This window comes from Cibotium barometz, chromosome 40 (assembly GCF_041138505.1).
Source record: "Cibotium barometz isolate CiBa-2024 chromosome 40, ASM4113850v1, whole genome shotgun sequence".
Taxonomy (NCBI): domain Eukaryota; kingdom Viridiplantae; phylum Streptophyta; class Polypodiopsida; order Cyatheales; family Cibotiaceae; genus Cibotium; species Cibotium barometz.
In genome coordinates this window covers 7,852,537-7,864,915 of record NC_141085.1, presented here as the reverse complement: position 1 = coordinate 7,864,915, position 12,379 = coordinate 7,852,537, and the positions used below count along the sequence as shown (strand labels likewise).

Sequence of the window (12,379 nt, the reverse complement as noted above, 5' to 3'; positions counted from 1 at the left end):
GATGTTCCAGAAGGTGTTTAAGGCCGAAAGAAGACTCCCAAAGCTTCCGCATGTGACATTTCATGAGCAACAGAAGTGTAGTAGCAAAGCCATGACATGAATCAGGCAACGCATTGATGGTAGTGACAAGTGAATTGTCCGAAATAAGCTCATCAATGCTGGGTAGTTGTTCTTAAAGGTCTTTCACCTTCGTGAGATACTCATCCATAGAGTCACCCTCATCCAAACGCAACATGTCCACCTGCTTTCTCAGGTAGGCCACACAAGCCTCATTGCAGACCTGATATAGTGCTGCAAGTGCATCCCATCGCTAACTTAGCAGTGACACATGTACGGATATGTGGTATAATGCTCTTCACTAAGAATGCGACTATAACACCTCTTGTAGAAGTAGCAGGAGCACATTGTTGCACTACAGATACTGGATGTTCTTCATCTCCTTTATCTATTTCCCAAAGCCCTTTGGCAATAGGTAGTTAGTCCCGTCAAGCTTGTCTTCGACAACAAGCATAATCATATAAGCCCACAATGGTTAGTTAGTCCCATCAAGCTTGTCTTCGGCAGCAAGCATCCCAAACACATCATTACTAGCCATACTGTCTGCAAGTGTACTTTGTACCCAGTTAAATACAAGTGATGCAAAACCCCCAAAATACTACATGTATGCATGCTATTGATCACAATATGAAACACTATAAGTAGCTCTATGAAGACCTAAAAAGGTATTGAAAGGAGTAGGGATAGAGATTACTTTTTTTAATTTTTGAAACCTAGGTGACCTTTCCTCAGCCTCAGCCACATGTACCTTGATTCCTCATACTTTCTAACCATTGATACTATATTTCGAAGGTGTGGCTTGATGTGGACAACCACCCTCCGGAACCTCCCACCCCTCCACAGGTCCACGTCTCTCCACGATAGGCAGACTCCCATACATATCCAAACACCTCTAGTAATCTTCTCCGACTCTGGTGAGTCTTAGTGTAGGGGATGACATCTCTACCTATGAAGGTCTTAGCAAAGCCTCCTACACCTAACCACATTGTACCATTGCAATTCCATAGTGCCATTTTCAACTTGCATATGGCCTCATAGACCCCGCACCCCTATTTAGGACATTGATCTAGGATAATAACTCTGCTAAGGTACTAGGGAGGTAAAAAACAGTCCCCAAACCTCACGAGATATAGACTAGTCCATTATAGCCTAAGCCTATCCTTCTGCTAGTCTCAAACTATACGTGTGTGCTATAGATATAGCACCTCCTCACCAATTATACACATGCCTTGACTTGTATGGCAAGCCTAAAGCAAATTTTATGTCAGTTGGCATGTGCTTCGGCTAATACACCTTAGCATGCACTTACCTCTAAGCATAATCTATCTCATAAGAAAGCCAGCTAGCTATTTAATTAATCCCAAATTTAGTTCCCCTCACTATAACTTAATTGACCAATTAATAGCTTATGAATTGCGGTGGTTATATAAGAAAATATCATGCCAAAAACCCCTTTCGGAAAATGGTTGTTCATCCAAAGCTTGCATGTATCGAGACAAAAACAATGCATATCTAGAGTGATGAAATAGGATGACAATTGGACACACGACATACACCAGCTAGAGCATGAATGTGTTATGCATTTTCAGCATGCTTTTGTAGCACCGGCCCAAATGACTCCTGATATTCGTAGGGCTAGACAAGAGCTCCTGTCTCATGTTTCTAACATTGTGGACATACACCAGCTAGAGCATGAACGTGTTATGCATTTTCAGCATGCTTTTGCAACACCGCCCCAAATGACTCTTGATATTCGTAAGGCTAGACAGGAACTTCTATCTCATGTTTCTAACATTGTGGATATGGATAAAGCGGTTGATTTGGAGTCCATGTTTTCAGCTATGGAACTAAGCAAGGCACTAAAGGCGCTTGGTAAATGGAAGACAACAGGATGGGATGGATTGACTGTGGAGTTCTTTTTCCACTTTTGGCCTATGCTTGAAGAATCACTTTGGTTATGATCAATGAGGCTTGGAATTCGGACGTCATGCCTTCTGCTTGGCAAGAGGGACTAATAAGACTACTGCCAAAAAAGGATTTGTCAAAAACTTTTTGATTGACGCCCTATTACCTTGACGCCAATGATTTATAAATTGATCACTAAGATGATCACTACTTGACTCAAAAAGATTTTGAATAGGGATATCCATCTAGTGCAATATGGTTTTGTGCCTCATAGACAAATAACAGATAACATTGCTAATGTCTATGTTGGCAGAGTATGCAAAATATACCAAGCAAGATGTGCTCTTATTGCACGTTGATATTGCTAAGGCTTTTGATATAGTACAATGGAATTACATTGTAGAAGTTATGGCAAAGTTGGTCTTCGGTCCAAAAATGCACAACATAATTTATTGGCTATATTCAGATAGGATTGCCAGATGCATTTTGGGAAAAGGCTTATCCTCTCGATGGATTTTGGGTAGATCTGTTCAACAAGGCTTCCCTCTCAGTGCCTTGCTCTATGCTATTGCTACTCATCCCTTCTTGACATATATGCTCACTCAGGCTAACAGATTACATGGGCTTCATCTCCCTGACGGTCATGCATTTGCTTTCTCCGGCATATGCTGATGACTCTTTCTTTTTTCCTCAGAATATGCAATCGGATCTGCAATGTCTCATGAACGCTTTGCATATGTTTGGATTGGAAACAGGTCTTTTAATCAATTTTAATCAAATGTCAAAGATTTAGGATATCATGTGGGATGGAATCTTTCACTTCGTGATGCTACAAGTAGAATGCTCAAAAAACTTATGATTAAATTGGAATATAAGAAACTCTCTACTTGGCCACTACTTGTCAGATTGAGAATAGTTCAATCGATTTTGATGGCATACATTCAGTTTTTTCCCCCTCTTCTGGCATGGTCTAAAAACCAAATCTCTTGTTTTATGACAAAACGCATTGAGATCTTTTGGCAAAATTATCAATATAAGAAGGCCTTGCGTCTCCGTAAGTATGAGTTCATATGCTTGCGAAAATGCATGGAGGGCTTAACATTCTAAATATCCATTATCATGTTTTAGCACGCAAAGCCAATCTACTTCCAACTTTTATCGCGCAACCACCACCCTGGACACTTATGATTGCAGCTCTTTGCTTTAATGTGAATACACATTCATTTGGCAAATGGCAACCAACTCACTAGGAACTTTTATTTGGCTATGTGGAGGGTAAGATTGCTCGATGTACTTGTGTCTCTCATCTCCTTGCAGATTGGAAGCTTGTTCTGCAATATATTTAGTGGTCCGGCAGACCTCGTGAAATTGGCAATACTTTGAGACAAGAAAATATCTTTTGGAGCCATGCATTCTCTACTCCTTTGGCTCTCCATTCCCCTCGGCAAGCTTACTTTCTTTCTACCAAAGGCATTCGGATTTGCCAAGATATTGTTGATACTAAAGGAAATGTTTTGTCCTTTCCATGAGCTCAAAGCCGTTGTCAGTACAAACCTTCATGGCGCATGTTACAGGAACAATTGCAGCCTTTTACTCCTACTACGGTTGTTCCGCACGGTGAAAGAACAAAGAATTGGATTTTCCATAGGGCAGATGCTAGACCTTAGCCTAGATTCTCTTTCCCTCAGGTTTTGGCTGCTTTGATCTATAGGTTATCTATTCCTGCACCTTGGTTTGTTGATCGAGTTAATAAGATTTGGCTCCTCACTAAGACAACCTGTTGGTGGAAAAAAAATCTAAAGAAAATCTGGCATACTAAATTGCCACTCTTCTTTGGTCTTGTCCACAAACCAAAAGTTTCCTTTCAAAAATTTCACATTTTCTTCAACTCAAATTTCCAAGGTATTCCTTCTCTAGATTTTTTTGGCTCTTTGGCAAGTGGCCTTCTACATTGGATCATGCACAGTTCTTTTCAATCTGGACAAGATATTGGGCTTTGTGGACAATATGGCATGCAAGAAATCAATGGGTTTTCTATTCCGAAAGGATTGCAAGCTATCCCTTCTTTCGTCAATCCTTGTGTCAGTCTTTGTTTAACACCATCCACTTGGATCAGATAGATGATGGCCACTTAGCTTGTTTTTTCAAAGCTTTTAACTTCTATGACCACTCTTTAAGAAGTTTGCCTCTTTTTGAGGACTTCTTTCTTTGTATAGTGAAGCAATAGAACATAGCTTTTAACCCCACCCCCAAAAAAAAAAAAAAATTCTAAATAATATTTTTATACGTGCAACTATCTAGACCATCAAACACCCTGAAATTGGGTGGCCAAATTCCCCCCCCCCCCCCCCCCCCCCCCCCCAACAACAACAACCCACATGATGCCAATCATTCACAAATATAACCAATGGAAATTTTGCTCTCTATAAGACAACTTACAACCATTAGAATAACTTGAAAGGAGATAAGATGATAGATTTAGAGCTCAGAGATGGCCTACTGCTCCCATGTTGCACCATAGAATGGGATGCTCGAGATGGCCCAAAACCACATCGTGTGCTTTCCACTCATGACAGAGTTTCCGAACGCCATTGTTTCAAACTGCTCATGATTTCAAACAACCAAACACAACATTGATCAAAATAATCCTCAACAAACAAGGGAAAAAAAAAAGCATAACCTGCTGAATAGAAGCCAAATCTATTTTTAAATCAAATCTTTATGCCATATCCTTTATTGATTTTTTGATGGTAAACAAAGACATTAAACACAAATCAATTATTAGGTTTATGAAATACTAAAAGGAAAAATATTTACGTTGTATTTCAAAAAGCCTCATTATGTTATTGTAATAAACTAATAGATGTATATACACCTACAGTGTCAGCTAACAGGGTGGAACTTTGGAGAAGGCTGGATGTCTATCCGTGGTTGACAAATACATTTGCGTTGGAAGACTTTAATAACTCTCCATCTGTACGAGATAACACACCTCGGAATTCACACATGATTGTAGCAGAAAAATGACCTGGCAGACAAATTGCCTTTAAAACAAAAAGTTTTTTCTTGGAGATGCTTCACAGGAACGCTCCCACCAACAGGAGAGTATTTGGCAAAGCGGAAAATTGCGGCTCCAAATTGTTTGTGGTGCCACTGTCAAATAAAGAGTACTTATAATTTGCTATGGGCTTGCACTGACACAAGGGAGTTTTTGAATCGTCTATCTTCGGATATGCGAATAAGATTCCATGGGGTGACATTTGGGAAAATGTTTTTTATGTTTGGAAATATCCTTCTTGATTGCAGGAATACGCTCTTTTCTTTGGTTGGGTTCCTACAACAGAAGACTCAAGAGTCAAGACTCATCATCGTCCTAACCCTCAGCCGGATACATATCCTCATGTGTATCATCAATATCAGCAGCCTCATCGTCACTGCTAGTGCCACTCCTAGAAGACTCCTGAAATGCATCCTCTCAGGTGGAGGTGCATGCGACGCTCTTACCTGAGATCGTGTGCCGCGAGATGGAGCAATAATTTCCTCGAAGAGCATGGTGTAAATATCCCTCTCCTCTTGTGGAATATCAGGTAGCTCATTGCACTTTGTGATGTCTATCTTGTTTGGGTTGACTTGGCGGGCTCTATGGGGTAGTCCTTTTGCTCAAGCAATCGTAGATTGCAGTGGCAAAAGAATAACCTCTCCAACTGTGTTATGGACACTCTGTTTCTCTTCTAAGGCCCATGTACTCCAGTTTCTCTCACAAGGCTCGGAGCTACAGTCCTGAGAGAGAACTCGCATAGCTATCCGTCTCTAAAAGAAAACAAGATAGACATCCTCAGTGCTCATATTATACGAACATGCTTTACATTTCTAATAATAAACTATTGGGGCTAAATCCCAAGTCCCAAGTCTTGAGTCTTACCGAGTGAGGTGCCTCAATGCCATATTTCTCCCACCAAGAAACTAGCTGCAACTGAGTCTCCTCTCTCTATAGTGCGCGACCCAAAAACACCGCTTCGATTGCGGAATAGAAGACGTTCATCCTCCAACTTCAAGAGCAGATCATCATCATCTCCCACAAACCTACTCATGTAGGCCGTCCATCCATCTTCTGATTCTCTATTCACATACTGCTCCTCACTCTTCCATAGAGGATGAAGGATATGGGCAACGGCATGGATGGGTCTATGAAACCAATCCCAACGCTAGTTCCATATGCCTTTCAAATCCTGGACCCTTTATAAGAAAATCCAAGAGTAACAAAGTTTAGAGACAATGAAAACATAAAGTTATAAATATAGCCATGGGAAATTGCTAAGAATGAGTACCTGGCTGCAGACAATGCAATAGATAGGTCAAGAGCTTCTTCTATTTTGTCCACGAATTCATAAAGAAGGCCAATAGTGCTCCCCTCCATGTCTGTCAATCAGAGAATGCTATACATGGGGTTCATTGTCTTCACTAGGCTTGTTGCATCCTCCCACCAAGCATCTCTCATGACCATGCGACAGAAAGCCAGTGCCTTAGGATCATTCTTATCCTCCCATTGTTGCCACTCACGGCAAACAATTGTATGCAGCAAGCCATGTCGTACTCTGACAAGCCTCTCCGATACTATGAACATATACGCAAACCCTGTCTTCGAAGGCTTTAGAAGATCAAGGTCACTGTTTGCCCTGTGCATGCTCAAAACCTTGGGTCTCTTGCAGACAAAATTGACCATGCTTCATGCCGCAGAGAAAATATGAGACACCCAAGGTAGCTTCCCCACATCCTCAATCATGAGGTCCAGGCTATGCGTGGCATAAGGTGTCCAAACTATTGTGGAGAAATCCTCCTCAAGCATCCTCCCCATGGCCACACAGTTTGACCCATTCTCTGTAATGACCTGCACGATGTTGGTTGCACCTATTTCATTGATTGCCTGGCGTAAGTGAGACCATATAAATGCACCTATAACCACAGTCCATGCAGCAGTTGATGCATCTATGGCACGGAGAAACATGGTTCCTTTGCAAGAAGAAACCAAAATATTGTATACATTCCTCTTTCTCACATCTCTCCATCCATCACAAAGCAAGGTATATCCATACTTCTCCCATGTTGCCTTCAAAGGCTCCAACTCTCTTCTCGAAGCTTCCTTCTCATAGCGAAGCTCCTTGGTGCGCAATGTCTCATAGTTCGGACCCTCCCACTCACACCCAATGCGAGAGATGGCACGCATGGTTGACTTCCATCGAGGAGTCCGAGTGATCTGAAAGGATAATGCACATTGCACAAACAACTTCGTGACCTCCCTAGTTGCCTCCTTCATAGCTACCTTTTGCATGGCTACTCTCATATCTCCTTGCTTGAATAGAGAAAGAGCACTTCTCTTAGCTATTGGCAAGGACCTTGAGCTTGCAACTTGTGACACCTGCATGCTCTCAACGCCATCACTCACATCGAGCATTGACCTCTAAGATGCTGGAATAGCTGCGAGAGATGTCTCAGGCTAATCCCATGCAGACACTCCATCAATAGAAATGCCCAACATTTCAGCTTTCCAAGTCTTGCGGCTGTCATAATCATTCTTCGGCACTTTTGTACAAGGGCCAATGCCAAACTTGAAGGATGAGTCTCAATAGGTGATAACCAAATTGCACTCTAAAATAGAATATTGGAAATTATCCACATGGCCTCTACATGTGTGTTGCATATAGTACAAACAATAATTATGCCATATGTCCAGTTCTATCTTCCGCTCCTACCTTGGTCAAGCAAACAGATTGACAATTTCATGTTTAAAGCAATGGAATGCCTATGGAAAACCAATGCAGATAGAAAACGGTTACATTTGCTAAGGCAAGAGCTTATATGTTCGCCTAAAATGCGTGGCGAGCTCAAAGTCCTTAATATTCATTATCATATACTCGCAAGGAAATTCACTCTTCTACCTGCATTTATAGAGCAAATCAACCATGGACACGCATGCTGGGAGCTCTGTACACTAACATGCAATTAGATGCATATGGACACTGGATCATCAATGGTATGGTAGGCCTCCAACTCAAGTCAACTCATTGTTGTTGTAGAGTATTCACTGGAGCAGGGTATTTGATCAACCGCTTACTTTGTCTTAACCAAGAAAGGCATACAATCTCTCTACATTGGGAATTTGTCACATATGCAACGTCGTCAATGAAAATGGTTATGTTCTCACTTTTCTACGTGCAGTCAAACAACTCAACTTGGGGATTCATCACATGCCAATCTCGAGAGTCGTTTGAGAAATGATGCATCCCTTTCAACCAGTCCCAATGCTTAAGGAAGCAAAGAGATTTCAAGATTGGTGTTTTAATAGGTAGCTTCCAAGAAATAATACTGTACCTTTTGCAAATTTGTCTGCAGCCAAGGCTTATAGGTTACTCATACCACCTCCATGGATTGAGGATCATGCAAATCACCTCTGGCATATGTCAAATCTCTTGCTTAGTGAAAAGCTGCATTGAAAAGAATTTGGATTGCCCCTCAAGCAACGACTGTTTCAGTGGAGATGTCTGGTTGCGATATTCCCAGTGGAATCTCTTTTGGTACGAAGGCGTATTACCAGTGCTTGTTGTAGGCGATGCTACCATACTACAGAGACAATGCTTCACCTTCTTTGGTATTGTTCACACTCTCAGGATTTTCTTGATGATTTGTTTGGACATCTCTCGCTAGTTTTCCAGGGAGACGCTTCGGTAGAATAGTATGGCATTTTGGTTGCCTTTATCCTTCCCTACCAAACTATATACACTTCCTTGTCTAGACTAGATTCTAGGCATTGTGGACTATCTACCATGCTCAGAATCAGTTGCTCTTCTCTAGAAATTATGTCTGGCTATTTGTTTATTTCCGGAGAGCCCTTTTCCAATCCCTTCGAGATTCTGATGAAATGGGGCCTTTCCTTCCAGCAATTAGAAGTGTTTTACCATTGATCATTCGCTAGTATGGCTTGGTCTATACTTTGGCATGGCTCACGATGCCTATCCGTTACCTCAAAAAAGCCTACTTATGATAAACAATTTTGCTTGGTTCAGCTTTGCACACTAAATGCAAGTGTGATACACGAGTATGGCAAGTGGTACATGAGAAAGAATAGAAGACAAATTGAACAAGCAAAATCTGCAATGCAAGAGTACACTGAAATCAGCCACTCTAGAGAGCTGAATATTGATGAACATTAGCTCTTAACACAAGCTGAAAATTGTCTTCGCCATAATGATGAACGTAAGCTTAATAAAAGGCAAATTAGAGCGAGACAGAAGCCGTTACTTGATAAAGGCTGCTCGTCAAAATCTTTTTTCAAAGGCCTGTATACTTCGAGACAAAAACAATGCATTGCAAGAGTCAAAAGATCAGATGGTACTTAGACATAAACGAAAACACAGCTTGCCGATGCTTGCCAAGAATACTTTTCTCGCATTTTCGCTACCCCTCTCCCACTTTCGAGAGAGGCTATTGATGCGCGAGAACTTTTATTACAACAGGTTATGCATGTCATTACACGCCAAGAGGCTAACAATATGGATGAGTCCTTCACAGATGAAGAATTGGATGATGCTATAAAAGGTCTAGGCAAATGGAAGCCTCCAAGCTCGGATGGCTTGGTTGTGGAGTTCTTTCAAATGTTTTTGGATAGTTTGAAATCGCCAATTTTACTTATGGTGATTCACTACTGGAATGTTGGACAGTTTCCACGCTCATGGAAAGAAGGCTTGCTGAAATTACTGCCCAAAAAACAGCTTTGTGAAGCCATATCGGATTGGCGTTCTATCTCTTTAATGCCACTCATATATAAATTGGCGTTCAATGCCACTCATATATAAATTGGTCACCAAGATGCTTGTTAATAGAATAAAGGGTGTCCTACATGCAGGTCTGCATCCAGCACGGTATGGATTTGTCCCTAGAAGACGAATAACTAACAATATAGCAAATGGCGTTCATCAAGCGATAGCTCCTAGAGAGATTTGCCAAGCTCGGTACAAAGAACCTTGTTCCTGTGCTCATCATTCTTGTGAGCATGATGATAAACCTTGATATTTACATTCTGATTTGAAGTCAACTGGTTTGGAGAAGAAGCCATGTTGATACATGCACTGAAGAGAGACAAATTGTTCGCAGTACATAAGACCCATACACTTTCTTTTTTTTTGAAAACCATGCTTCTATTAACAATGACTTATGTACAGTAAACGAGATGGACTCAAGACAAGTCCATCTTCAGAGAACTTCAAAAGCAATGGAAAAACACCTCAAACTGACTAAAATCCATGTCCTCCAATTGTAAGCAGTAATGGAGGGATTGTCACAAATTGATCTTAAAATAAGCATATGCCTGTAAAGACGTGTGCTCAACCATAGCATTATTTCTCAGACTCCATATTGTCCACAAAGCCCAATACCTAGTCCATAGGAAGAAGAAATCAAAATCAAGAGAGCTGGGAACACCAATCCCAAATATCCAGCAATGCTTGCCATATCGCTTGCCAAGGAAGCAACCTGAGATATCATCAGCCAATCTTTGAAGAAACTCTCGTGTGTTAGAACAATGCCATAACAAATGTGCAATAGTTTCAGACCGAGCTCCACATCTGCATCTGCAACAGCAGGAGGCTCCAGCCAGCATCCGTCTTTTAGCAAGCATCCCGGCAACAGGGAGGAAACCCACCAAACAACGCCAAAGAAACAATCATTGCTTTAAAGGCAGCTTGCTTTTCCATATACTCTAAAGTTGTTTTTTCAACCATCCTTCACTCTTTTCCATACCCCATAGAGTGTTAGCATGTGCATGATATATAATCATCTGCTGCCACCACAAACACACACACACACACACACACACACTCACTCTTTTTTCTAAGTAATTCTTATATTAACGGTGGGAAACCTCATTGCGAGGTGAAAACCCACAAACAAAGCATCATGATACAACTGAGACCCCTTTGTAGGGGCCAAGGATGTGACTGCCTCGAAGCAATCAAAGAAGGCCATGTATTGCTGGTCATCTATTTTTTGCAAGTTTCGGTAGTCATGTAGAGACTGTCTCAACAAGCATTGGAAGTGGGAATATTGATCAAGAGCAATGTGTCCATAATGCATCTGACTTTTATTTTGCCATATTGTCCACGGTGCCAAAAAAGTAGTCCACGCAAAGAATACCCCAAAGTTGGTATATCGTTGTGGAATCCGAGCGAAAAGCTAGAATGTCTTCCCAAATTGAGCTCCCGAGATTTGCATGCAAAGATGCCTCGACAGTTTGTCCAAGAGGGCACTAGAGAAATCACAATACCATAGCAAATGGGACACTGTCTCATCGCGTAGCATGCAACACTGACATCTTGCCATAGCGATGTGTCTCTTTTCCAACAATACACCGAACAGCAAAAACTCCCACAATGCATCTCCAAAGGAACAGTCTTACTTTCACTGGCAAACCATTTTTCCATATGCTCCACCATCTATATGTTTTGTGCATTGTCGAAAGTGCATTCCACGCGATCCAAGGAGGAGCAAGGAGTTTGATATAGGCCCTTTCAGCTATTAGTTCATGTAACCCTGTAACTTGTGGTGGAGCGACCCGCCAGTCCTTCAAACGCTCCTCATGATTCAACGGAGGCACTGGCTGAAGAGGCTATAAGAGGGTGAGTATGAGATGCAATAGAAGCCTGTAGTGCATACCTAGCCGTGCATACCTAGCCGATACCTCCGACGTGCTGCTGGCTGCAAAGTGGAGCACATGGCTGCTAACATCTGTGCCCATGGCTATTTTTGTCCATTGTCATTGCATACATAAAATTCTTCTTGCTGCTGCTTGCTTGGCCAAAGAAGCACTTGGATGAGTACTTGTCTGCCATACTAGAGGTACTTTGGAAAACTAAGCACCATACTAAAGGCCTCAAATTGCTACAAAAGGACAAGCTATGTACGCCAAGAAATCATGGGGGCATCAACATTCTCGACCTTCTTACTCATGTTATTGCGAGGAAAGCCACTTTGCTCGCTGATTTTGCGGCTCACAATACAGAGTCTAACATGTAAAGGCCATGTGGCCAACTTCCAGTACTGCAATTTAGCATTTATTCTTTGCAGAACCCAATCAGCCTAGAGTTTGAACGATGTGTGCCATGCAAGTGGGTAACCCAAATGTCTAACCACCTAATTGGAAGGAACAAGTTCCCTTGGCCACAAGACACTCTGCCAAGCTTGTGGCTTGAGAGGGATAAGCTTGGATTTACGGAAATTAATTCGCAGACCTGCAGCTATACCCAACATATCCAAGGCATCCATTACAACACGGAGATCACGAGGATCATCTCATGGCATGAAGAAGGAATCATCTGCATAAGCCTATGCCACAAAATGCTTGCCGGATGCCAATTGAAGACCACAA

At 41.7% G+C, this 12,379-nt stretch overlaps 1 protein-coding gene across 3 annotated transcripts in view; it reads right to left on the bottom strand.

The window, feature by feature from the left end:
• LOC147615154 (choline/ethanolaminephosphotransferase 1-like) overlaps positions 1-12,379 on the bottom strand; it is a 79,349-nt gene that overhangs the window by 28,282 nt on the left and 38,688 nt on the right. For all 3 annotated transcript variants that reach the window (XM_086779161.1, XM_086779162.1, XM_086779160.1), the window contains one exon: positions 4,463-4,563. In XM_086779161.1, the coding sequence (XP_086635287.1) occupies positions 4,463-4,563 (101 nt within the window). The remainder of the gene's footprint in view (positions 1-4,462; positions 4,564-12,379) is intronic.